Source organism: Micromesistius poutassou (assembly GCF_964030765.1).
Source record: "Micromesistius poutassou genome assembly, chromosome: 15".
Taxonomy (NCBI): domain Eukaryota; kingdom Metazoa; phylum Chordata; class Actinopteri; order Gadiformes; family Gadidae; genus Micromesistius; species Micromesistius poutassou.
In genome coordinates this window covers 596,844-624,745 of record NC_140285.1, presented here as the reverse complement: position 1 = coordinate 624,745, position 27,902 = coordinate 596,844, and the positions used below count along the sequence as shown (strand labels likewise).

At 42.5% G+C, this 27,902-nt stretch overlaps 1 protein-coding gene across 1 annotated transcript; it reads right to left on the bottom strand.

Annotated features, from left to right (window-relative positions):
* Positions 1-272: 272 nt before the first annotated feature.
* Positions 273-26,290, bottom strand: LOC311359675 (uncharacterized protein; the record flags this gene model as incomplete). Its single annotated transcript, XM_084479733.1, has 16 exons — positions 26,156-26,290; positions 22,157-22,531; positions 9,281-9,406; positions 8,782-8,937; positions 8,593-8,677; positions 7,530-7,620; positions 4,785-5,107; positions 4,572-4,697; positions 4,171-4,323; positions 3,950-4,031; positions 3,245-3,420; positions 2,999-3,024; positions 2,865-2,898; positions 1,578-2,189; positions 559-701; positions 273-287 (listed from the first exon to the last, which is right to left on the bottom strand). Exons 7-16 carry the CDS (start codon positions 4,915-4,917, stop codon positions 273-275), a joined length of 1,500 nt encoding a protein of 499 aa, XP_084335859.1. The 5' UTR covers positions 4,918-5,107; positions 7,530-7,620; positions 8,593-8,677; positions 8,782-8,937; positions 9,281-9,406; positions 22,157-22,531; positions 26,156-26,290.
* Positions 26,291-27,902: the final 1,612 nt, after the last annotated feature.

Here is a 27,902-nt window from a genome sequence, read left to right as displayed (position 1 = left end):
TGAACACGACAGCTCAGACGACTGCACAACGCAAAGACAGCAACGGACAATATGGACAACACACAGCGTCCACATGAATCACCATGGCATCGATAGAAAACGTTGCATTAAAGGGGTGACATCCTGCCACCAGGTGTGAGTGTGATTAGCCGTTGGAAAACCTGCCCTTCCCTGGGCCTTAGTGACACCACAAGTGGGCGTGTCCACCTAGATGTATGACGGATAGATAAACAACATTTACTGCAGTCCACTGGGTAGGCTGGTAGACTGATCTATCCAGCACACGTCTAGGAGGATACGCCCAGTTGTGATGTCACTAAAACACAGCAAAAGTCAGATTATCAAACAGCTTGTAACGACTAATCACAATCACACCTGGTGGCATAATATATCGACCCTTTAACTAATTTACTGTGGTGCACAGCCCGGGAATGACCAGACGTGAGCCCGGGTTAACTTGAGTTCGCAACTCTCGTGCCCCAGTCACCGCACGACGACGAGAGTTGTCTTTATTTAAAACACCCACGTGTCAATCAAACAACACACGGACCAACCCACCAACATGTCCGCCTTGGTAGTGGTGGTGTCGATTCCGACCGACCCCAGCGCCACCGCGCTGTAATCGCCCGTCAGTTGTCGATTGTTGAGGACCCAGGAGGGCGCTACAGCTCCACTGCGATAGTCCGAACTCTCCCAGGATCCTTTGCGGCACCCGGAACACGGCGACCACGGCCGTGATCGCCACAATACAGAACATCACATACATTCACTGGCTGAAGTTTAGGAAAATAGAATTCACATTAATTGTACCTCTAGAAATGTCATCAAAACACATTCAAATAATGAAACGATCTTAAAATGTCACATTTTCTACTAATATTGCCGCTGTAAAGGATTATGGGCAACAAACATCTCCTTTCCTTTCGTACAGGTTGGTCAGGAGTAACCTATGCTGAAGGTGGGTTAAAGGTTGCATCGAGGCACCTTTCCGTAGCATTTTTAGAATTCTAACAACATTTTTCCGGGTCATCTCGTTAGGAAAGTAAATTTCCTAAGCAAAGAACTGAATTCGTAGAGACCCATGGAGTACCAGGCTATGTTTCACTTAAAGTGGAGCTGAGAAACTGTTTAGCACCTGAATTCTTGCACCTTCAATAAAATTAAAGCACTTAAAGTTTAGCAGGGAAGCATAGCTTCATTCTCTACAGAGAATAGAAAATAGTGTAAAAACATCTGAAAGTATCATACAAAAAATTTGGTCTCAAAGACAAGTGCTTCCTCTCGCCCATTTCCATAAAAACATTCCCAACGTTACCATCATATCCCAGGACGCCTCACAGAGCACACCTCACACTATCTATTAACCCCTCACTTGGCTTTGCGCTGAGCCACATATATATATATATAATATATGGCTCACAGAGAAAGATAAAAGAATAATAAAGAATAATGTGAGGATTGATCTAATAATGATGATAAACACACCACGCCTCTTCTCCTGTGGAAGCTGGCATCAGGAAGGAATCAGACTGGTGTATTTCCTCCTCTAGTGTCTGAGTTTGAATCATCAGACTCACTTGGCAATACTTCTTCTTCTGCAATGTCATTCCCCTTCAATAGTGAAACACTGTCCCTGGGACTTGGGAATTTAAAGTGACTTGGTACCGACATGGAGCGAACATAAGACCAGCTGGCTGACTGGGAGGTGGTGGGGAGCGTCAGACTGAGGGGGGTGGCCTTGGCGACTCCATTGTCTCTCCTGAAGGGGACTGATTTTAGTGAGTTTAAGGCATCAGATTCACTTCCAGGTTGATCCCGATTTTCACGAACTGGTGGAACTTCTTCTTCTACAACGTCGTTATCCATCAATAGTGAAACACGGTCGCTGGGATTTTCAAGGCAACTTGATTCTGACTTGGAGGGAAACCTTCTGGCTGACTTGGAGGTGGAGGGGAGACCCAGACGGGGGAGGCTGGACCAGGACACCAGACTGAGTGGGGTGGAGGGGGAGGGGGAGGGGGGCACCAGACTGAGGGGGGTGACTGACACAGATCCATTAGGTTTGGGGCTGGAGGGCGGGGCTGGACCCAGACTCTGGTCACCATCATGATCATCTATAGTAGCAGCAGCGGTAGTTGTGGTAGGTTGTTGTTGGTCCCCGGTTGGTCCAGGATGGTCCGTAGTAGATACTGGAAGAGAAGGCAGCAGAGAGTCAGGACACACAGCCGGCCTCCACATGCAGCAACACTCACTGAAGACTGAAGCCCAGTGGAGCAGCTCTGCAGCTGGGTACTCTCAGGTGGAGATGAGGACACACACACACACACACACACACACACACACACACACACACGTTACTGATTACACTTTTAATCGTTGTATTTTAGATCGCATGTTTCCATTCTGAATCAGCCTCTACACAGAAGAACATCTTGACAGACTGAATACGTGTAGGGAGACGGCTGCCATTATCGTGGTCAAACAAGGACAGAAGTCTTTCTACCCTTTGTCCCTGCTCTGTGTTGTCATGACGACTCAGTGAGCTACGTTATAAACGCCACTGAGCTGACGTTATGCTGGCCACATCGCCCCAGCTATGAGAGTAGTGTCTTATATACATGGATAGCTCCATTCTATAATCTAATATCTAGATTATGTTGTTCAGTAGGTCTGCCACTCTGGTCCCTCTGCTAGGTAGGCTCTGACTCTCTGGTACAATTGGATGAAATGTTTTGAATCACAGCGATATCATTTGACTTGGTGTGAGTCAGTAACCCTTGCACATCACTATTATATTGATATTAGATATTAATAAATTATCTGTTACTCATTTACAAAGTGAAACGAGTTGAATAAGAACTTACCAAGTTTATAGTCTGTATTGTTAATTCCCCTTTTCTATAAAATAAAATTTGAATGAAATATCAACATTGGGTTCATTACAAGGTCATCATCATCATCATATTGTGTTCTGTATCAAACCAGTAATAACACTTACCTTATCACGTCTTCTATAAACCAATGCTATAAAGAGATAAACAATACAGCAACATGTCAGGACAGCAGTCAATATCATTCAGCATAACCATGATACATGTTAGTTTCATGTAACCATGATACATGTTAGTTTAATGTAACCATGATACATGTTAGTTTAATGTAACCATGATACATGTTAGTTTACTGTAACCATGATACGTGTTAGAGTTTCATGTTACACGTTTTAGTTTAATGCAACACTTACCTCTTATTTTCTTCCTCTGAATAATGGCCATGATTATTAAAGCCATTGAAGCTACTACCAGTATGACTCCTGATATTACTCCTGCCACTAGTCCTTTGTGTGAACCATGTTCTCCACATTCAGAATCTGTTGAATCAGTTCCTGGTTTCATCAGTTCCAGCCCCACAGATTCACATCTGAAAGGAGAAGGAGCAGACAACAGGTTTAGTTTCAGGGTGTGTCTTGTATATCAGGATAGTAGACTGGGTGTTGGACTCCAGGTTTAAAAGGTACTGGGTTCGATCCCCAATGTCCACAACCTTCCTGTAGGCCTTCAGGTACGTTCATGTTCTTGAGCTAGATGCCTGACCCCTACCTGCTCCTAATGACCTGTATCTACCTGTGACTGAATTCACAGTACACTGCTTTGGAGAAATGACTAAATAGTCAATTATATATATTGTCAAGCATTAATGATACTTTTGCAAATGTAATTATGCCATTTGTATGATTAATAGAGGAGTTAACTATAAACATAATGACTGCTGTATGTATTCATGGGCTATCAAATAAAAAATACACCAATATACATACTAATACTCACCATTAATGTCATGTAATGTAGTGTACATATAAAGCGTGAGCTTTCAATAGATTAAAAAAAGGTCTGCCAAATCCAATGATAATGCTTTGATTAATCGTGATTAATTAGTTAACTCCACTTACTTTGTGTGTGGTTGGCATGATGTGCCATTTGAGAAAGTACCATTAGTACATTGGAGGCACTCTGTGTCTTCATCTGCTGTTCCTGTAGGAATATACATGTTTTATTGAACCAAGATTGTTCTCAGATTTGGTGTGAAGATTTGTGACAGAAAATGTTGCAAAAAATTGCATTAATTACAGCTATAATTAATGTTGATGTGCAGCATATATAGAACACAGACCTCTTAGACCGATGTATTCACCAGGACTGCAAACCGTGTGTCTCTGAGCGGTCCTACAATATCCACCTCCGTTAGAGTCACTACAGAAGAATCCATCCAGGGTCTCACACAGAGCATCTGATGTTGATGTACACGACCTCTTCACCTTCAGACCTGTCAATCACAACAGTTACAACCTGAGACAACCTGAGAGTACACAACTTCTGATATAAACATGAACAACACAACTTCTGATATAAACATGAACAACACAACTTCTGATATCAACATGAACAACACAACTTCTGATATCAACATGAACAACACAACTTCTCTGATATAAACATGAACAACACAACGTTCTCATCAACACAACATATGGGGGTTGCATGGGGGGCATTTCCATTAAATAACAGACGTACCTGCGTCACACTTTATACAGGAGGAGCATTGCTTCTGTTCATTACGGCCTGCTTGGAAAGTACCATTGGGGCACCATGAACACTGTGTAATGCGTCTCTCTGTGCAGTCCTTAGAAACACGCTTTCCTGTTGAAAAGATAACGTTGAATTTGTATTTCTTCAATCTGATTATATCTTTGAATCCATATAATTATTCAGAAATGTGGTTCTTACCAGGAGGGCATGACGGGCAACATTCTAATCCCACTCTGTATTCATCCGGGGGACACTTTGCTGATTCTATAGCAGAATGGCCAACTAAATAACCGACACCTAAACATATTGTTAAAATGATTTGTAAGGACATGGTGGTCCCTTTGCATGAGCTTCAACCATCAAACTAAAAAGAATTGACAGCAGTTCTGCGGCTGTGTGTCATTGCAAGACTTGTTTATCTATCACGGCTAAATAAGTTTTTTGTTTTTTTTTATCATGTGTTCTTTCTAAATATATGGGCCCCCTAGCTAAATGCATGTTTCTTCTTGAACTTCAGAAATCTGGGGAGAGATAGAAGAAAATATAGCAGTTAGATGTGGTAACTTGTTTCTGTAACACTTGAACAACTTGAACAAAGGTTTGAAAATATCAGAACGCAGTTTGTGTTCCCCATGGATTTTTTTTGTATGGCACTCCCTTTCCTGGAAGATGGCCGCACGGGCATTAAAGACAAATTAATCCGTGTACCTTCATTTCTATAACTTTTATAATCGGACAAACAAAAAGCAAGTCAAAAGTGTTTCAAATTGAAGCCAGCAAAACAGAAAAAGCAAATCAGCCCAGCAACTCGTGAAAGTACTGAAGACAAACGCCCCGATGTAGTTGGACTTGTAGTTGAACTTGTACATCTGACTTCACCGTGATCTAGTGCTTATTATTTTTGATGCGATTAAAAACATACATTTATGAGTGATAAACATAGTCCATCTTCATTGGGATACATTAGGCTACCTCCTGTTCTAGATATTATTTGGTTATTGGATGACAGAAGTTGAATGTAGGATTCCATAAGCTCCACCATGACTGACTCGTCTCAGCTCAAACCACCGTCTTCCAGGCGCCTGAACAGCTCGGTCCGAGGGACTATTCAACCGCCTGGTGACCGCAAGGTTTAATATCTATTAACTTTTACTTTTTGTTTCTCCGGTTTTAAAAAGAAAAAAACGACTGCGACGAAACTACAAGTTGTTACGTCATAACCGAGTCAAAAGCCGTTTCTCAAATCCCGAGTGAAAGTAAGAATGGCCATGGTGGTCATACAAGGTCATAGTTGTCTATACACACTTAACTTGTACCATAATGTCGTGAATGTATTGACGAGAATATCAGATTTGACTTACAGAGCATTTAGATGACTTTACTTTGATAGAGATCGTCGTAACTCTCGCCTGTAATCAACTGTTGAATAAAACATGACGGCTAAACCTCGACTCCACCGGGGGAGACGCAGAGGTGAACTGTTCACGCAGGGGCGCCTGCAGCCGGAGGGGGCGCCTGCAGCCGGAGGGGGCGCCAATGTGCCAATTCCCCACACAGTGATAATATGATAGATAATAGAAATCCGCTTCGCGGCGCGGATGATTTTTTTTTCTCGTGTGCCCGTGCCGCCCCCCCCATGTGTCATGAAATAAAGTGCCTAAAACCGCCACTGCAAGGCAGAAATAGATTTACTATAAACTCATACGTCATACCTACGCTTAAAGGACCTTATTTTACCACTAGGTGTGATTAGCCATTACAAGCCGTTTCAAAACCAGCCCTGCGACTTTTTACTGACATCCCAAGTGGGAGTGTCCACCTAGATGTATGGTGGATAAACCAGTTTACCAGCCTGCCCAGTGCCTGTACCAACTGGTAGGCTTATAACGAATCGTACAGCTAGGTGGACCATCCACCTACACGCCCCTTTCTCAATAAGCTGTAGGCCACTCCGGTAAAGGAGGTTGGATTGAAAAGACACCCAACTAAATATAAAAATGTACTTCATACACACACACACACTTTTGCTAAACATAAAGCCCCCCCATTCCTCAAATCCAACTTGTTTCTTCCGTGCCTGCTACATGCGTGAAGCCTATACATTCATATATGGAGTTGCAGTAAAGTCCCCGCCACTCTCCACCTAGGTGCCTTTTCTTGGGCTCCTCCAAACAAAGAACACGGGGTGTGGTGTAGGAGGCCGGTAAACTGAAGGTTTCACAGGCAAGGAACACGGTTAGGGTGCCCCACCGCCATGCGGGGGATCCAGTGTGTCGTGACGGCCAACCTGTGCACAACCGTGACTTCTCAATGTGCAACAGGTGTGCAGCCTCACTCACCGTCCAATCACAGTCCAATCAGACTGGGCATGGTGAGGCTGCTTAAGCCAGCCATCATCCACACACACTCCCACAAGAATCCCTGCAATCCCTGGGAACTAAGCTTGCTTAGCCCACTGTTACTGCCCCTGCATACTGCTGCCCCTGAACTGCAACAACTACTACTACCGGTAAAGGTACAAATTTACATTATGAACATTTTCAATATGTTTAAAGTCAAACCCTTCATATGCAAATGATTACAAACCCTGACTCAAGTCAAGTCAAGTCAAGTCATTCAGCTATTGCACATTTGTTTTCTTCTGCATTCCTCAACAACGGTTGTTGCATTGAACTTTGCATAATTCACATGAACGATTATTTCTTAACTTGAGTCAAACATTTAAAATATAAGAAAGATAAGAATATTGAATGTAAAAATAAACAGTCTTCCACAACAGTTTGAGACGGCCTCACATGTCCCACACCATATCTGAGTTTGGCTAGATAGAGTATAATTAATTGCTTACTTCTTTTTATTTTATTTCCCAAAAAAATCGTAGTGACAATAACACTATAATACTATAACTACTATGATGAATACTATGACTATGAGTATTCCTGCCTTTAGTCCTCTCTGTGAACCATGTTCTCCACATTCAGAATCAGTTGAATCAGTTCCTGGTTCTATCAGTGTCCGTCCAACAGATTCACATCTGAAATGAGAAGGACCAGACAACAGGTTTAGTTTCAGGGTGTGTTGTGTAGATCATATCCTGGAGGCAGGATAGTAGATTGGTTTGGGTGTTTGACTTCTGGTCCAAAGGTTAAATTACCACAACCTAGCTGTAGGCCTACAGGTATGTTCTTGAGCTAGATGCCTGACCCCTACCTGCTCCTTATGACCTGTATCTACCTTTGTCTGAATTCACTGTACGCCGCTTTGGATAAAATGGTATTGGCGCCCCCCTGTGGACAGCCTGTGTCACCAGACGGTCTGCCGTCAAATGGTAACAAAGCTATATATTGTCAAGCATTAATGACCATTTTAACAATATGTAATTCTGACATTTTTATGTTTAAATAGAACAGTCAAGTATATAACATGACTATGGTATGTACTCTAAGTACCAGAGCCACACCAGTACATGAGATATTGCCAGTGGCGTAGCCTCGTTGCACTGGGCCCCGGTGCAAGTGGATGGCTGGGCCCCCAGCCATCCGCCCTCAGCCATCCCCCACGCACGATGAACATGCATCCGCTCCCCATAGGGCCTAGAGCCTACAGCCACACAATCATTACTAGAACCATGGACAGTGACTTAGCATCCCTACGTCACACAACACATTCAAGTCCGAGCAGAGAGGGAAAAGGACGCACACACAACCATTATTAGAACCACGGACAGTGACTATTTGCATCACTGACACATTAGCCTACGATCAAACACAGAACGCAAATAATCAAAAATAATCCATTCCTCATAATAAATCATCCTCGCACAGCTCATCGTAATGTTGTGTCATTCTCCTCGTGTTTACTCTAGGGCCCCCGGGGGCCCCGTGGTCCCTGGTGCGTTGCACTGGAAGCATCGCCCATAGCTACGCCCCTGGATTTTGCCCAAGCCTAATTCTTAACATACCATTATTGTACTGCATGTATAGATTGTTTAATGAACTCCACCTACTTTGTGTGGGGTTGGCATGACGATGTGCCATTTGAGAATGTTCCATCAGTACAGTGAAGGCACTCTGTGTCTTTATATGCTGTTCCTGTAGGAATAATCATGTTTTATTAAAACACGACTATTCTCAGATATGGTCTGAACAGTTGTGATGTTGTAATGTTGAAGCACAGTATATATCTAAACACCAACCTCTTTGACCGATGTAATGACCAGGACGGCAAACCGTGTGTCTCTGAGCGGCCCTACATCCTCCTCTGTTAGAGTCACTACAGAAGAATCCATCCAGGGTCTCACACAGAGCATCTGATTTTGATGTACACGACCTCTTCACCTTCAGACCGAGACCTGTCAATCACAAGAGTTACAACCTGAGACAACCTGAGAGTACACAACTTCTGATATAAACATGAACAACACAACTTCTGATATAAACATGAACAACACAACTTCTGACATAAACATGAACAACACAACTTCTGATATAAACATGAACAACACAACTTCTGATATAAACATGAACAACACAACTTCTGATATCAACATGGACAACACAACTATGATATAAACATAAACAAACAAATGTTAAATGACATGGTACATATCACTGAGCCATCAGGGTCTTGAACCCTGATATTTGTAATATTATCAAGGGGTTTGTGAAATAATAAGATGAAAAGTGAAAATGTACCTGCATCACAATGTTTACATAAAAAGCATTTTTCACGCCCATTGTCGCCATCTTTGAAAGTACCTTCTTTGCAAGATGCACATGATGTACTTGTGAATTCTGTGCAATGTTTTTTAACATGCATACCTGTAGGACAGAAAACAATTGACTATGTAGACTTTTTTTTTTTTTTAATTTAAATACCAAAATAAATTAAAACTGCGAGCAGTGTTGAGGGAGTCAAGCTGATAAACTAATTAAACAAAATTAAAACATAAAAGATAGATCTAACAGGCCAAACACGCGGCCTTCAGCACTTTCGACAAGTTGCACGTCAAAAAATAAAGGATTGACTGAGATACGATCACATTCGCCCCCCTAGAGGTCAAAGGTCACCAAATTCATTGGGCATCATCAGGATAGGGTCATAAGTCTATGAGCCAAGTTTGGTTTGGATACATGAAAGCCTTGCAGAGATATGAGCTCACTTCCTGTTTAACGTGCCCCTGAGGTCAAAGGTTACCAAATTGTTTGGGTGTCCCCGGGATGATGTCATGAGTCTATGTATCAAGTTTGGCTATGATATGTTAAAGGGTTGCTGAGAAACAGGCTTATTTCCTGTTTGGCGGTTTTGCGGTCGAATTTGATTGGCTGTCGCAGATATTTCCGTGAAAAATCATTTACTAGCTATATGGGGAGGTCTGATAGTATCACCAGACATGGGAAATGTGTTTGAAATATACTCATGTGAAGAGAGAGGAGTTAAAACACATTGTCATTAATTACAGCGCCCCCTAGAGGTTAAAGGTCACCAAACCTAATGAGCGTCCCCGTGATGATGTCATGGGTCTATGTACCAAGTTTGGTTATGATATGTCAAAGGGCTGCTGAGAAACAGGCTTACTTCTTGTTTGGCGGCTTCGTGGTCAAATTTGATTGGCTGTTGCGGCCAAACGGTTTTGAATTTGAAGAATCTGTTTGATAAGTTTTGTGAGGCATGGCCTGAGCAACATATGTGCCAAGTTTGGAGATGATTGGACAAAATGTGTGATGTGTGAAACATTTTGAAGGTTTTTGACATAAACCAAGATGGCGGAAAATCTATCATGACGCAAAATGACGTCATAGGGTGCGTTGAACTCGGCTTGGCCCAAGGATTCCAATGATGCCTTGTTTGTGAATATTGGATGAATGGGTCAAAAGTTATGAACTTGAATGCATGTCCAACTTTGACCTGTTGGTGGCGCTAGAGCTCATGGGCTAGCGACCTCAAATTTGCTGTGAGGGCTTATGGGACTGTCCTGAATCAGTGTGTCAAATTTCACAACCTTTTGCCATTGGGTTCTATGGGCTGCCATAGACTCCCATTGAATGAAAATAATGTTTGACCTGTTGGTGGCGCTAGAGCTTATGGGCTAGCAACCTCAAATTTGCTGTGAGGGCTTGTGGGACTGTCCTGAATCAGTGTGCCAAATTTCACAACTTTTTACCATGGGGTTCTATGGGCTGCCATAGACTCCCATTGAAGGATAATAATAATAATTAAAACTGCGAGCAGTGTTGAGGGAGTCAAGCTGATAAACTAATTAAACAAAATTAAAACATAAAAGATAGATCTAACAGGCCAAACACGCGGCCTTCAGCACTTTCGACAAGTTGCACGTCAAAAAATAAAGGATCGACTGAGATATGATAACACTCACCCCCTTATAGGTCAAAGGTCACCAAATTCATTGAGTATCTCCATGATGATGTCATGGGTCTATGTACCAAGTTTGGTTATGATATGTCAAAGGGTCGCTGAGAAATTGGCTAATTTCCTGTTTGGCGGTTTTGCGGTCGAATTTGATTGGCTGTCGCGGATATTTCCGTGAGATATCATTTACTAGCTATATGGGGAGGTCTCATAGTATCACCAGACATTGGAAATGTGTTTGAAATATACTCATGTGAAGAGAGAGGAGTTAAAACACATTGTCATTAATTATAGCGCCCCCTAGAGGTCAAAGGTCACCAAACCTAATGAGTGTCCCCATGATGATGTCATGGGTCTATGTACCAAGTTTGGTTATGATATGTCAAAGGGCTGCTGAGAAACAGGCTTACTTCCTGTTTGGCGGCTTCGTGGTCAAATTTGATTGGCTGTTGCGGCCAAACGGTTTTGAATTTGAACAATCTGTTCGATAACTTTTGTGAGGCCTAGTCTGATCAACATATGTGCCAAGTTTCGAGATGATTGGACAAAATATGTGATGTGTGAAACATTTTGAAGGTTTTTGACATAAACCAAGATGGCGGACAATTTATCATGACGCAATATGACGTCATAGGGTGCGTTGAACTCGGCTTGGCCCAAGGATTCCAATGATACCTTGGTTGTGAATATTGGATGAATGGGTCAAAAGTTATAAACATGAATGCATGTCCAAATTTGACCTGTTGGTGGCGCTAGAGCTCATGGGCTAGCGACCTCAAATTTGCTGTGAGGGCTTATGGGACTGTCCTGAATCAGTGTGCCAAATTTCACAACCTTTTGCCATTGGGTTCTATGGGCTGCCATAGACTCCCATTGAATGAAAATAATGTTTGACCTGTTGGTGGCGCTAGAGCTTATGGGCTAGCAACCTCAAATTTTCTGTGAGGGCTTATGGGACTGTCCTGAATCAGTGTGCCAAATTTCACAACTTTTTACCATGGGGTTCTATGGGCTGCCATAGACTCCAATGTCAGGAAAATAATAATAATAATAATAATAATAATAATAGGAAAACGTAGAATAACAATGGTTGTCTCGCAGCTTCGCTGCTTGACCCCCAATTAAAACTGCGAGCAGTGTTGAGGGAGTCAAGCTGATAAACTAATTAAACAAAATTAAAACATAAAATACCAAGTTTGGTTATGATATGTCAAAGGGCTGCTGAGAAACAGGCTTACTTCCTGTTTGGCGGCTTCGTGGTCAAACTTGATTGGCTGTCGCGGCCAAACGGTTGTGAATTTGAAAAAGCTGTTTGACACAAGTGTTCAGCTTGGTCTGAAGATCATGTATGGTAAGTTTCATGAAGATTCGACAGAATTTGTGGCCCGTGGATATGTACTATTGATTTTGACAACTTTCAACACAGTGGCCAAATTCTGATGTTTCCATGAAAAATACTTCATGAGCTATATGGGAAGGTCTGACAGTATCACCAGACATTGAACATTTGTTTGAAATATACTCATGTGAAGAGAGAAGAGTTAAAACACATATTCATTAATAACAGCGCCCCCTAGAGGTCAAATGTCACCAAATTCATTGAGTGTACCCATGATGATGTCATGGATCTATGTACCAAGATTGGTTATGATATGTCAAAGGGCTGCTGAGAAATTGGCTTATTTCCTGTTTGGCAGCTTTGTGGTGGAATTTGATTGGCTGTCGTGGATATTTTCGTGACAATTCATTTACCAGCTCTATGGGGAGGTCTCATAGTATCACCAGACATTGGAAATTTGTTTGAAATATACTCATGTGAAGAGAGAAGAGTTAAAACACATATTCATTAATTATAGCGCCCCCTAGAGGTCAAAGGTCACCAAACCTAATGAGCGTCTCCGTGATGATGTCATGGGTCTATTTACCAAGTTTGGTTATGATATGTCAAAGGGCTGCTGAGAAACAGGCTTACTTCCTGTTTGGCGGCTTTGCGGTCGAATTTGATTGGCTGTCACGGCCAAACGGTTTTGAAATTCAAAAATCTGTTGGATAAATTTTGTAAAGCATGGTCTGAACATGATCTGTGCCAAGTTTCGAGATGATTGGACAAAATTTGTGATGTGTGAAACATTTTGAAGGTTTTTGACATAAACCAAGATGGCGGAAAATCTATCATGACGCAAAATGACGTCATAGGGTGCGTTGAACTCGGCTTGGCCCAAGGATTCCAATGATGTCTTGTTTGTGAATATTGGATGAATGGGTCAAAAGTTATGAACTTGAATGCATGTCCAACTTTGACCTGTTGGTGGCGCTAGAGCTCATGGGCTAGCGACCTCAAATTTGCTGTGAGGGCTTATGGGACTGTCCTGAATCAGTGTGCCAAATTTCACAACTTTTTACCATGGGGTTCTATGGGCTGCCATAGACTCCAATGGCAGCATAATAATAATAAAAACTAATTAAACAAAATTAAAACATAAAAGATAGATCTAACAGGCCAAACACACGGCCTTCAGCACTTTCAACAAGTTGCACGTCAAAAAATAAAGGATTGACTGAGATACGATCACATTCGCCCCCCTAGAGGTCAAAGGTCACCAAATTCATTGGGCATCATCAGGATAGGGTCATAAGTCTATGAGCCAAGTTTGGTTTGGATACATGAAAGCCTTGCAGAGATATGAGCTCACTTCCTGTTTGACGTGCCCCTGAGGTCAAAGGTCACCAAATTCATTGAGTGTCTCCATGATGATGTCATGGGTCTATGTACCAAGTTTGGTTATGATATGTCAAAGGGTTGCTGAGAAATTGGCTTATTTCCTGTTTGGCGGTTTTGCAGTCGAATATGATTGGCTGTCGCGGTTATTTCCGTGAGATATCATTTACTAGCTATATGGGGAGGTCTCATAGTTTAACCAGACATTGGAAATGTGTTTGAAATATACTCATGTGAAGAGAGAGGAGTTAAAACACATTGTCATTAATTATAGCGCCCCCTAGAGGTCAAAGGTCACCAAACCTAATGAGTGTCCCCATGATGATGTCATGGGTCTATGTACCAAGTTTGGTTATGATATGTCAAAGGGCTGCTGAGAAACAGGCTTACTTCCTGTTTGGCGGCTTCGTGGTCAAATTTGATTGGCTGTTGCGGCCAAACGGTTTTGAATTTGAACAATCTGTTCGATAACTTTTGTGAGGCATAGTCTGATCAACATATGTGCCAAGTTTCGAGATGATTGGACAAAATATGTGATGTGTGAAACATTTTGAAGGTTTTTGACATAAACCAAGATGGCGGACAATTTATCATGACGCAATATGACGTCATAGGGTGCGTTGAAGTCGGCTTGGCCCAAGGATTCCAATGATACCTTGGTTGTGAATATTGGATGAATGGGTCAAAAGTTATAAACATGAATGCATGTCCAAATTTGACCTGTTGGTGGCGCTAGAGCTCATGGGCTAGCGACCTCAAATTTGCTGTGAGGGCTTATGGGACTGTCCTGAATCAGTGTGCCAAATTTCACAACCTTTTGCCATTGGGTTCTATGGGCTGCCATAGACTCCCATTGAATGAAAATAATGTTTGACCTGTTGGTGGCGCTAGAGCTTATGGGCTAGCAACCTCAAATTCGCTGTGAGGGCTTATGGGACTGTCCTGAATCAGTGTGCCAAATTTCACAACTTTTTACCATGGGGTTCTATGGGCTGCCATAGACTCCCATTGAAGGATAATAATAATAATTAAAACTGCGAGCAGTGTTGAGGGAGTCAAGCTGATAAACTAATTAAACAAAATTAAAACATAAAAGATAGATCTAACAGGCCAAACACACGGCCTTCAGCACTTTCAACAAGTTGCACGTCAAAAAATAAAGGATTGACTGAGATACGATCACATTCGCCCCCCCTAGAGGTCAAAGGTCACCAAATTCATTGGGCATCATCAGGATAGGGTCATAAGTCTATGAGCCAAGTTTGGTTTGGATACATGAAAGCCTTGCAGAGATATGAGCTCACTTCCTGTTTGACGTGCCCCTGAGGTCAAAGGTCACCAAATTCATTGAGTGTCTCCATGATGATGTCATGGGTCTATGTACCAAGTTTGGTTATGATATGTCAAAGGGTTGCTGAGAAATTGGCTTATTTCCTGTTTGGCGGTTTTGCAGTCGAATATGATTGGCTGTCGCGGTTATTTCCGTGAGATATCATTTACTAGCTATATGGGGAGGTCTCATAGTTTAACCAGACATTGGAAATGTGTTTGAAATATACTCATGTGAAGAGAGAGGAGTTAAAACACATTGTCATTAATTATAGCGCCCCCTAGAGGTCAAAGGTCACCAAACCTAATGAGTGTCCCCATGATGATGTCATGGGTCTATGTACCAAGTTTGGTTATGATATGTCAAAGGGCTGCTGAGAAACAGGCTTACTTCCTGTTTGGCGGCTTCGTGGTCAAATTTGATTGGCTGTTGCGGCCAAACGGTTTTGAATTTGAACAATCTGTTCGATAACTTTTGTGAGGCATAGTCTGATCAACATATGTGCCAAGTTTCGAGATGATTGGACAAAATATGTGATGTGTGAAACATTTTGAAGGTTTTTGACATAAACCAAGATGGCGGACAATTTATCATGACGCAATATGACGTCATAGGGTGCGTTGAACTCGGCTTGGCCCAAGGATTCCAATGATACCTTGGTTGTGAATATTGGATGAATGGGTCAAAAGTTATAAACATGAATGCATGTCCAACTTTGACCTGTTGGTGGCGCTAGAGCTCATGGGCTAGCGACCTCAAATTTGCTGTGAGGGCTTATGGGACTGTCCTGAATCAGTGTGCCAAATTTCACAACCTTTTGCCATTGGGTTCTATGGGCTGCCATAGACTCCCATTGAATGAAAATAATGTTTGACCTGTTGGTGGCGCTAGAGCTTATGGGCTAGCAACCTCAAATTTGCTGTGAGGGCTTATGGGACTGTCCTGAATCAGTGTGCCAAATTTCACAACTTTTTACCATGGGGTTCTATGGGCTGCCATAGACTCCAATGTCAGGAAAATAATAATAATAATAATAATTAAAACCGCTTTTTTAAAACTGCGCGCAGTGATGAACGGGACCTCGCGCCGGCTTGCGGCCGCGTCACGTGCCGTCCTAACATGTGTGCTGGCAAGATGTGCACATGTTAGGACCGCACGTGATGCAGCCGCAAGCCGGTAAGAGGTCCCGTTCATCACTGCGCGCAGTTTTAAAAAAGCGGTTTTAAAAAAAATTCGCGCCGGCTTGCGCCCGCGTCACGTGCCGTCGTAACATGTGTGCTGGCAAGATGTGCACATGTTAGGACCGCACGTGACGCAGCCGCAAGCCGGCACGAGGTCCCGTTCATCACTGCGCGCAGCTTTAAAAAAGCGCAGTTTTAAAAAAAATTTGCGAATTTATGTAATCTGTAGAAGCAGATGAGGTAAATTCCCTAGGAGGAGTTAGTTCAAATACAAGGCGACGGAATTCAAAAATGGCCAACTTTGACCGCATGCCACGGACACGCCCTTCAACGTACAGTCACAAATAGCACGATTTTGTTTCAGCACCACTTCATGACTGTACTGACCAATTTTTAAGCAGATCCGATAAATTCCCTAGGAGGAGTTCGTTCAAATACAAGGGGAAAAAAGCGAAAATAAGACCACGGAATTCAAAACGGACAAATTTGACGGCACGCCACGGACACGCCCCTCAACGTACAGTCGCAAATAACACGGCGTTGGTTGAGCACCATTTTTTGACTGTACTGAGTAATTGTGAAGCTGATCCGATAAATACCCTAGGAGGAGTTCGTTCAAATACAAGGGGAAAAAAGCGAAAATAAGACCACGGAATTCAAAACGGCCAACTTTGACGGCACGCCACGGCCACGCCATTCAACGTACAGTCACAAATAGCACGATTTTGATGCAGCACCATTTCATGACTGTACTGACCAATTGTGAAGCAGATGCGATAAATTCCCTAGGAGGAGTTCGTTCAAATACAATGCGAAAAAGTGAAATTCCATTCAAAATGGCCAAATTTGACATCACGCCACGGACACACCCTTCAACATACAGTCACAAATAGCACGATTTTGGTTCAGCACCACTTCATGACTGTACTGACCAATTTTGAAGCAGATCCGATAAATTCCCTAGGAGGAGTTAGTTCAAATACAAGGCGACGGAATTCAAAAATGGCCAACTTTGACGGCATGCCACGGACACGCCCTTCAACGTACAGTCACAAATAGCACGATTTTGGTTCAGCACCACTTCATGACTGTACTGACCAATTTTGAAGCAGATCCGATAAATTCCCTAGGAGGAGTTCATTAAAATACAAGGCAAAAAAGTGAAAAAAATTCAAAATGGCCACCAAGAGTGAAAATGAAAAAATTAAAATTTCCGACTTCCGGTGGGTTTTGGAGCATGGGTCCAAGAGGCTTTTCTGTAGGTATTGCCACATTGTACGTGCATACCGAGTTTCATACATATTGGTGAAACATGGCGCAGGGGCTGCTTTTTAAAGTTCCTGTAGGGGGCGCTACAAAAAATAGAAACACGAATTTTGGTATGTGAGCTATCGGCACCAGTCTACACGTGTCCTGTGAATTTCATATTCATAACTATTACGGTCTCCGCACAGTGATTTACCCTGACACCAGAGCCTGTGGCGGCCATGTTGTTTTTTCAATCGACTTAATTTTAATTGAGCAGTTAAAACTTTGGTACCTAACGGCCACTGAGTGGGTTCCGCTCAAATCAAACATTGCGTCTATGAACTGTGGCGATTTTAGTGTCAGGCCACACCCATTTCGATGCCACGCCCCATTTGAAAATATGTTGACTTTATCTTGTTCAGAATTTGATTCTGAACAACTTTTGTATTGGGGCCAACATCATAGGCGTCCAACTTGACGTTGATATGAGCAATTAACTATTTTCGAGGTTTCAACCACACCCCTTTTAGAACTCATTGGTGCTCTAAACTTTATTGTACAGACTAATCCTTAAGTCAGATTGAAGATAATGGGCCATAGATGATATGTGCCAAAGGATTTTTGTCAAAGTCGAAAAACCTAGGATCCTTGGGGAATTTACTGTTTTTAACTAAATTCAAAATGGCGGAAAATATGGCTACCGGAAGTGTTCAGTTCAAGAGACTTTTTTGTTCATCATGAGGATATGCATATGTGTGCAAAGTTTCATGAGTGTAGGTCAAACCGGTGACGCGTGCTGCTTGTGCAAAGTTTGCACTTTTGAACAGTTGCTATAGCGCCACCTAGGGGCGAATGTGAATTTCAGGGCCAGATTATAAAATTTTTCACCAGTCCCCACAAATGTGCCAAAAAAAAATGAGTTTTCGAATATGTGCAGGGGGGGAAAAACGCAGTCGAAGTTGCTAAAAATAATAATTAAAACTGCGCGCAGTGATGAACGGGACCTCGCGCCGGCTTGCAGCCGCCACTACGAGGTCCCGTTCATCACTGCGCGCAGTTTTAAAAAAAAATCGCGCCGGCTTGCGGCCGCGTCACGTGCCGTCGTAACATGTGTGCTGGCAAGATGTGCACATGTTAGGACCGCACGTGACGCAGCCGCAAGCCGGCACGAGGTCCCGTTCATCACTGCGCGCAGTTTAAAAAAAGCGCAGTTTTAAAAAAAATTCGCAAATTTATGTAATCTGTAGAAGCAGAGGTGCCCTGTGGTGTCCTACTGATTGTTTTGACATTAACATGTAAGAGCACATTTAACTGAATTACATGTTGTAACAACTTTAACTAACATTATTAACCCTACATCAATGATCCGATAAATTCCCTAGGAGGAGTTAGTTCAAATACAAGGCGACGGAATTCAAAAATGGCCAACTTTGACGGCACGCCACGGCCACGCCCTTCAATGTACAGTCACAAATAGCACGGTGTTGGTTCAGCACCATTTTTTGACTGTACTAACCAATTGTGAAGCAGATGCGATAAATTCCCTAGGAGGAGTTTGTTCAAATACAATGCGAAAAAGTGAAATTCCATTCAAAATGGCCAACTTTGACATCACGCCACGGACACGCCCTTCAACGTACAGTCCCAAATAGCACGGCGTTTATTCAGCACCATTTCATGACTGTACTGACCAATTTGGAAGCAGATTCGATAAATTCCCTAGGAGGAGTTAGTTCAAATACAAGGCGACGGAATTCAAAAATGGCCAACTTTGACGGCACGCCACGGACACGCCCTTCAACGTACAGTCACAAATAGCACGGCGTTGGTTCGGCACCATTTATTGACTGTACTGACCAATTTTGAAGCAGATCCGATAAATTCCCTAGGAGGAGTTCATTCAAATACAAGGCCAAAAAGTGAAAAAAATTCAAAATGGCCGCCGAGAGTGAAAATGAAAAAATTAAAATTTCCGACTTCCGGTGGGTTTTGGGGCATGGGTCCAAGAGGCTTTTCTGTAGATATTGTGACCTTGTATGTGCTTACCGAGTTTCATACATATTGGTGAAACGTGACGTAGGGGCTGCATTTTAAAGTTCCTGTAGGGGGCGCTACACACATGAGAAACACGATTTTTGGTATGTGAGCTACCGGCACCAGTATACACGTGTCCTGTGAATTTCATATTTATAACTATTATGATCTCCGCAGAGTGATCGACCCTCCTCTGGCGGCCATGTTGTTTTTTCAATCGACTTAATTTTAATTGAGCAGTTAGAACTTTGGTACCTAACGGCCATTGAATTGGTCCCGCTCAAATCAAACATTGCGTCTATGAACTGTGGCTATTTTAGTATCGGGCCACGCCCACTTCGATGCCACGCCCCATTTGAAAAAGTGTTGACTTAATCTTGTTCAGAATTTGATTATGAACAACTTTAGTAGAGAGGTTCAACACCATAGGAGTCCAATTAATGTAGATATGTGCAATTTACTAATTTTGGGGTGAAAAACACACCCCTTTTTGAACTCAATGGCTCATGGGTACTTTGAAATTTATCCTACAGACTAATCCTTATGTCAGATTGAAGATAATGGGCCATAGATGATATGTGCCAAAGGATTTATGTCAAAGTCGAAAAACCTGGGATCCTTGGGGAATTTACTGTTTTTAACTAAATTCAAAATGGCGGGAAATCTGGCTACCGGAAGTGCTAAGTTAGTATCTGCAAATTTCTTCATTATGAGGATTTGCATATGTGTGCAAAGTTTCATGAGTTTAGGTCCAACCGGTGACGAGTTATGCTTGTGCAAACGTTGAAATTTTGGCATAGTTGGTATAGCGCCACCTAAGGGCGAATGTGAATTTGAGGGCTAGAATATCAAATTTTTCACCAGTCCCACAAAATGTGCCAAATAAAAATGAGTTTTCGAATATGTGCAGGGGGGGAAAAATGCAGTCGAAGATGAGGAAAAATAAGAAGAAGAAGAAGAATAAACATGAGGATTTCAATAGGGTCCTTGCCAAGTTTGGCTCGGTCCCTAATAAGAAGAAACACGAGGGTTTCAATAGGGTCCTTGCCAAGTTTGGCTCGGTCCCTAATAATAATTAAAACTGCGAGCAGTGTTGAGGGAGTCAAGCTGATAAACTAATTAAACAAAATTAAAACATAAACTACCAAGTTTGGTTATGATATGTCAAAGGGCTGCTGAGATACAGGCTTACTTCCTGTTTGGCGGCTTTGTGGTCAAACTTGATTGGCTGTCGCGGCCAAACGGTTGTGAATTTGAAAAAGCTGTTTGACACAAGTGTTCAGCTTGGTCTGAAGATCATGTATGGTAAGTTTCATGAAGATTCGACAGAATTTGTGGCCCGTGGATATGTACTATTGATTTTGACAACTTTCAACACGGTGGCCAAATTCTGATGTTTCCATGAAAAATACTTCATGAGCTATATGGGAAGGTCTGACAGTATCACCAGACATTGAACATTTGTTTGAAATATACTCATGTGAAGAGAGAAGAGTTAAAACACATATTCATTAATAACAGCGCCCCCTAGAGGTCAAATGTCACCAAATTCATTGAGTGTACCCATGATGATGTCATGGATCTATGTACCAAGATTGGTTATGATATGTCAAAGGGCTGCTGAGAAATTGGCTTATTTCCTGTTTGGCAGCTTTGTGGTCGAATTTGATTGGCTGTCGTGGATATTTTCGTGACAATTCATTTACCAGCTCTATGGGGAGGTCTCATAGTATCACCAGACATTGGAAATTTGTTTGAAATATACTCATGTGAAGAGAGAAGAGTTAAAACACATATTCATTAATTATAGCGCCCCCTAGAGGTAAAAGGTCACCAAACCTAATGAGCGTCTCCGTGATGATGTCATGGGTCTATTTACCAAGTTTGGTTATGATATGTCAAAGGGCTGCTGAGAAACAGGCTTACTTCCTGTTTGGCGGCTTTGCGGTCGAATTTGATTGGCTGTCACGGCCAAACGGTTTTGAAATTCAAAAATCTGTTGGATAACTTTTGTAAAGCATGGTCTGAACATGATCTGTGCCAAGTTTCGAGATGATTGGACAAAATTTGTGATGTGTGAAACATTTTGAAGGTTTTTGACATAAACCAAGATGGCGGAAAATCTATCATGACGCAAAATGACGTCATAGGGTGCGTTGAACTCGGCTTGGCCCAAGGATTCCAATGATGTCTTGTTTGTGAATATTGGATGAATGGGTCAAAAGTTATGAACTTGAATGCATGTCCAACTTTGACCTGTTGGTGGCGCTAGAGCTCATGGGCTAGCGACCTCAAATTTGCTGTGAGGGCTTATGGGACTGTCCTGAATCAGTGTGCCAAATTTCACAACTTTTTACCATGGGGTTCTATGGGCTGCCATAGACTCCAATGACAGGATAATAATAATAATAGGAAAACGTAGAATAACAATGGTTGTCTCGCAGCTTCGCTGCTTGACCCCCAATAATAATAATAGGAAAACGTAGAATAACAATGGTTGTCTCGCAGCTTCGCTGCTTGACCCCCAATAATAGGAAACAATACAAAAACAATGGTTGTCTCGCAGCTTCGCTGCTTGACCCCCAATTATACAAGCTAGTAAACGAGCTTAATCAGACCTTCTGTGGGCTGCATTCAACACATTATAACTTGATTTATACAGCTAGTTAGCGAATTCAGAGACTCTTACCAGCTGGACAGGTTGGACAACATTGACCTTCCACTTGGTATTCTGCCTGGCGACACTTTGCTGATGCAATAGCATTGCCAATTACATTTAAATTAAGTAAAAGGAAATATAGACTTAACATCAATTGAGCATTGGAAATGGACATGGCCGTCCAATTTGTTTGAGCCTCAACCATCAAACTGTTTAACATATTTCAATGGCAGCCAACTTGAGCGGCTCTGTGTCAGTATTCAAACAATATTATATATATAACAAGTATTTTATATTGAAGAAAAATTAGGCGTATGGTTTTGACTTGACATGCTTTCATTCAAAACATATGGGCCCCACATGCTGCCAGGCAGCTCCTCTAAATGGATTGAAGCTCTGCAATACCTGGGGAGAGAGAAAACCACGAGCAGTTAATAAATATCTGGAGAGAGGTGAAGGTTTACTTATAGTGTTAGTCACGCTTGTATTTTACCTAACACCCAAACTAATATACAGTTTGAAAGAGATTAAAGTTGGTTTGTCCTGTCGATCACAACAGGTAAATTTTCGTTATCCGTGTTTTGATTTCCAAACGGATATGGATTGAACGGAAGATACACAGATTTTTTTTTTAATCCATGCCTCTCCCATTCCTGGAAGATGGCCACACGGTAAGGTGACCAGATTTCTGAGACAAAATCCGGGGACATTTTGGGTTCTGCGGTGTAAAAACCTCCAAACATGTAGTGTTTTTGTCATAGAAAACTAAAACGGGGACACTGCCCTTACCCTGGCGGACAGGATTGTTAAGGGGGGGGGGGGGGCAGCCGTAGCCGGGGACAGGTCACTGAAAACCATATAATATAGATACTGACTAGATATCGCATTCGGCTTCTAAGCATGCGTCAACAATGCCGCCATCTTGCCGCGGGGTAACCATCCACCTGAATGAATGAACGTCGATGGGACAGAGGTCCTTTCCCGGTCACTCTAAAATCACTCTAAAACGCCTTATTTTAAGGAAATCTTCAAGCGGGTTGGTTTCTGACATAGGTCAGACGTGTAATGATAGTAAAAAAAATATATATTTTTTTTTATTTTTCTTTATTTTTTACTAGCATTAACACAAACACACGTTTGACCCGACCCGATTGAAGATTTCCTTTAAAAAAAAGGCGTTTTAGAGTGATTTAGACTGGGAAAGGACTTCTGTCCCATCGACATAGACCTCTGAAGAATAAGTCCCGGTTCCCTCAGTCAAATGTCTATGGGAAATAACATGGGTTTTTTGAATGATCGTAGCCTACCAGAGATGGAAATTAACTTTTTTGCCCACCAGCCACTGTGGCTGGTAGATTTAAAAATCGACCAGCCACTCATCTTTTTTACCAGCCACTTTTTATACGCTATATTTTTTTGATGTATGCATACATTTTAAACAATATAATAGTAACAATAGATAAGAAGTGTTTTTCATACACATATTTTTTTCCATCAGAAGAATCTGAAAGTAGTAGTAGAAGCTGAAATAGTAGAAGTAGCTGAAATACTGAAGTAATAGTAGCTGAATTTGTATTACTAATAGTATTAGTAATGGTATTCTCTTGAAGAGAATAGCGGAGCCGGTGCGTGATTAAAAGTAGCACAATAGGGCTGGAAAAACAGCCCAATCTGGCAACCCTGTCTGAAAGTCCTCAAAAAGTAGCTCAATCTGGCAACACTGATGAACGTCCTCAAAAAGTAGCCCTATCTGGCAACACCGTCTGAACGTCCTCAAAAGGTAGCCCAATCTGGCAACACTGTCTGATCCTCAAAAAGCAGCCCAATCTGGCAACACTGCTGAACGTCCCCTCGCTCGAGTGTCAACGTGAAGTCAACTGAAAAGGACTCCGTTAGACTGTGATTCTGAATGAATATAAATTAGTGGTGGGCATAGATTAATTTTTTTGGAATTAATCTAGATTAATCTAGATTAAAATGGCTCATTTGAATTCTGCCGAAGGCATTCATAATTTGTGTGTGCTACCTAAATAATGACTAAAAGTAAGTCTTTGAGAACGGGTTTCTCAAGCCAGGTGGCGCATTAGACCAGGGGCTCATCTCCTGTTTCCAAAATGCATCACAAACTCTAGTAGGCCTATAACTTAGCCTACTACACGCTTACTATCAGAAACTCAAACGCGGGAAAATATAACGGCGCCGGGACGCGCTCTCGCTACAGGTCCACGGGACGCTCGTCCCCGGTGCGCGTCGCGGCAGCCGGGGCGGCGGTGGGGCCGGCGTTGACGGCAGACGGCTGGTACGCGTCCGCCTACCGCCGTACCAAGGCGGGCAGCTCGGAGGACGATTTGGATTATTACAACAACAACACCAATTATTTTGACGCTCTGATGTCACGATCAACCCAAAACGTGTCATCGCTCACCCAAGTTGTTTCTATTATCATTGCTACATTGTCTCCAGCATATGGCGCGATGATGGACAGCATATTTTATTAAATAGCCTACTCAGCTTCTGGTTAGTTCAACTTTGAGAATAGATTAACAGCGATATTTTTTTATCGCCCGATAAGAGTCTCGCGTTAACGCAGCACGTTAACGCCGATAACGGCCCACCACTAATATAAATGCTATCGACATTTCGTTTGGATATTATTGAATATACAAGTCTGTAGATTAGTGACATTTTTGACTGAAGGTTAACGGTTGAAAAGTGAATGAATTAGTTACGACGTAGGCCTATTGGAAAGTATTACCCGACACAGTGGCGGGTGAAGTGACACAATTCACCCGCCACCATACAAATCCACCCGCAAATGGCGTGTGGCGGGTGTTAATTTCCATCCCTGTAGCCTACATAACAAACTCTGTAGGTGGCAGAGAAGTAAAAGCTGCGTCACGTTTTGAACTACACACATTTTCCATCTAGTTTCGACTGTTTTTGGATTGTCTGTGCTGTTAAATAAGTAAACAATTATTAATGCTTAACGGCACCAAAAATCCAAAAACCCAGTTGAAACTAGATGAAAACGGTTGTAGTTGAAAACGTGACGCAGCATTTACTTCTCCGCCACCTACAGAGTTTGTTACGTACGATCATTCATAAACCCCCATGCTATTCCCCATAGACATTTGACCGAGGGAACCGGGAGCCTCGGAGGCGGGACTTATTCTTCAGGTCTATTCATTCATTCAAGATGAATGATGAATGATTGAATGATTCAAGGTGGCGGCGGAATTTACGTATATGTTCCACTGATCAGGGCAGCTCAGGTGATATCTAGTCAGTAGGCTATATATATCTATGATATCTAGTGAGTAGCCTATATATATCTATGACTGAAACCGGGGACTGTCCCCGGAAACCGGGGACAGTCCCACGTCTGGTCACCCTACCGCACGGGCATTAAAGACAAATTAATCCGTGTAGGCCCACCTTAATTTCTATAACTTTTATAATCGGACAAACAAAAAGTAAGTCAAGTGTTTCAAATTGAAGCCAGAAAAACAGAAAAAGCAAATCAGCCCAGCAACTCGTGAAAGTAGGCTACTGAAGACAAAAGCCCCGATGTAGTTGGACTTGTAGGCTACATCTGACTTATGAGTGATAAACATATCAGCAGCCTATCTTCATTAGGCTACCTCCTGTTCTAGATATTATTTGGTTATTGGATGACAGAAGTTGAATGTAGGATTCCATAAGCTCCACCATGACTGACTCGTCTCATCCTAGAGCTCAAACCACCGTCTTCCAGGCGCCTGAACAGCTCGGTCCGAGGGACTATTCAACCGCCTGGTGACCGCAAGGTTTAATATCTATTTACTTTTACTTTTTGTTTCTCCGGTTTTAAAAAGAAGAAACGACCGCGACGAAACTACAAGTTGTTACGTCATAACTGAGTCAAAGTGAAAGTAAGAATGGCGCTAAAACGATCATTATTTGTACATGTCATAGTTGTCTATACCCACTTAACTTATAGGCTACCATAATGTCGTGAATATATTGACGAGAAAATCATATTTGACTTACAGAGCATTTAGATTACCTTACTTTGATTGAGATCGTCGTAACTCTCGCCTGTAATCAACTGTTGAATAAAACACGATGGCTAAACCTCGACTCCACGCCTCGTACCCACTGTACACGTCCGGAAGAGAGTGGGCGTGTCCGACGCATGGGGTAAAACACGATCTGCGTAGTGATCACCTACACGCCCCTTTCTCAATAAACTGTAACTGATTGAAAAGACACCCAACTAAATATAAAAATGTACTTTATTCACACTCTTCACACTCTTCACACACACACACACACACACAGTCCAACTTGTTTCTTTCATGCCTGCTGCAGTAGAGTATAAAGGGCTGATTATGGTTCCACTTTCACGCAACGCAATGACCACGCAGACACTTCGACGCAGTCTTGAACCTTTATGGTTCTGCGTCGGGTTTTACTGTGCGTTCACACCAAAAGACACAAATGTCGCCGTGTAGCGCGACACAGCAAATGTTGTAGCGCGACACAGCGAAATCTGTCGCTGTGCTTAATGTGTGCTTATTTGTGTGCACTTAACGTGTCGCGGGGCGAATTTTGTCGCGGAGCGTTTTGCCTGCCAACGGTCATTCATGCCAATTCAGTCTCATCAACCATGGCCGAGATGTGTGTCTGTACCTGTTGTGGAAGAGGGAGAGACGTCGGAATGCCCGTCGTTTATGGGTTAATAATATAATCCGGAGGCGCACACCGCTTTGTGCCATGATATTATATATATCGTATATATTATATTATATAGATATTTATATATTATATATAGATATAGCGCTCCGGGAGTCACAAACGGCAACAATCACTTTCTCCTCCAAGCTGCGGTTCACTGAACGGTTGAACGGTGATTGGCTGTTTTACGTTACTTCACCCAGGGAGTGAACTGATTGGCTGTTACTTGACGTCACCCAGGGAGTGAACGCTGATTGGCTGTTTTACGTTACTTCACCCACGTTACCCACAGGCAGTGAACGCTGATTGGCTGTTTCAACGCGAATGCCGCGGAAAAGTTGAAATATTTCAACTTCTGCGACATCTGTCGCTCATCTGCGCGACAAAATCCACGTGAACGCGCCCGCCCGTCTTGGGGAAAACTGTCGCCCCGTCAATCAAATCTTGTCGCGGGTCCCGGCGACAAAAAGTGTCGCCCTATACGCGTCTCTACGTTCACTTAACATTGAAACGTGTCGCGGGGCGAAGTGCGGTGTGAACACACAGTTAGTGAGCGGACCAATCACAGCCCTTGCGGCTGCGTCGCCTCAACGGAAGGATGCAATTTTTGGGAGGCGCACGTCAGGCCCTCGCGGTGGACACAAGGAGGGTCCGCAAGGACGTAAGGGGTCCGTAGACCCCCTTGTGTTGCGTGAACGTGGGACCATAATCAGCCCTTAACAGCACTGGGACGATTAACTGTACATGTGTCACTCCACTTTACAGGTGTTTCTAATAACCATTGATTACATTGACGATGTAAGCAGTTAACTCAAAACACGTCAGACTTGCGACGCGTAGGCCTACTTGTTATGTTCTAGACACATGCCAACACATGTTAAGGGGTTAAACATAATATATATAGACATATGGTACACTTTATATATTGTACAGCACTTTGGGATAGATTTAGGTGAAAAGTGCTATATAATGTGGAATGTATGGTTTGTATTCTTATTATATTAGTTTGAAACTATGGCGGCATATCACTGCCAAACATTTCACTGCAATTGTGCAGAGT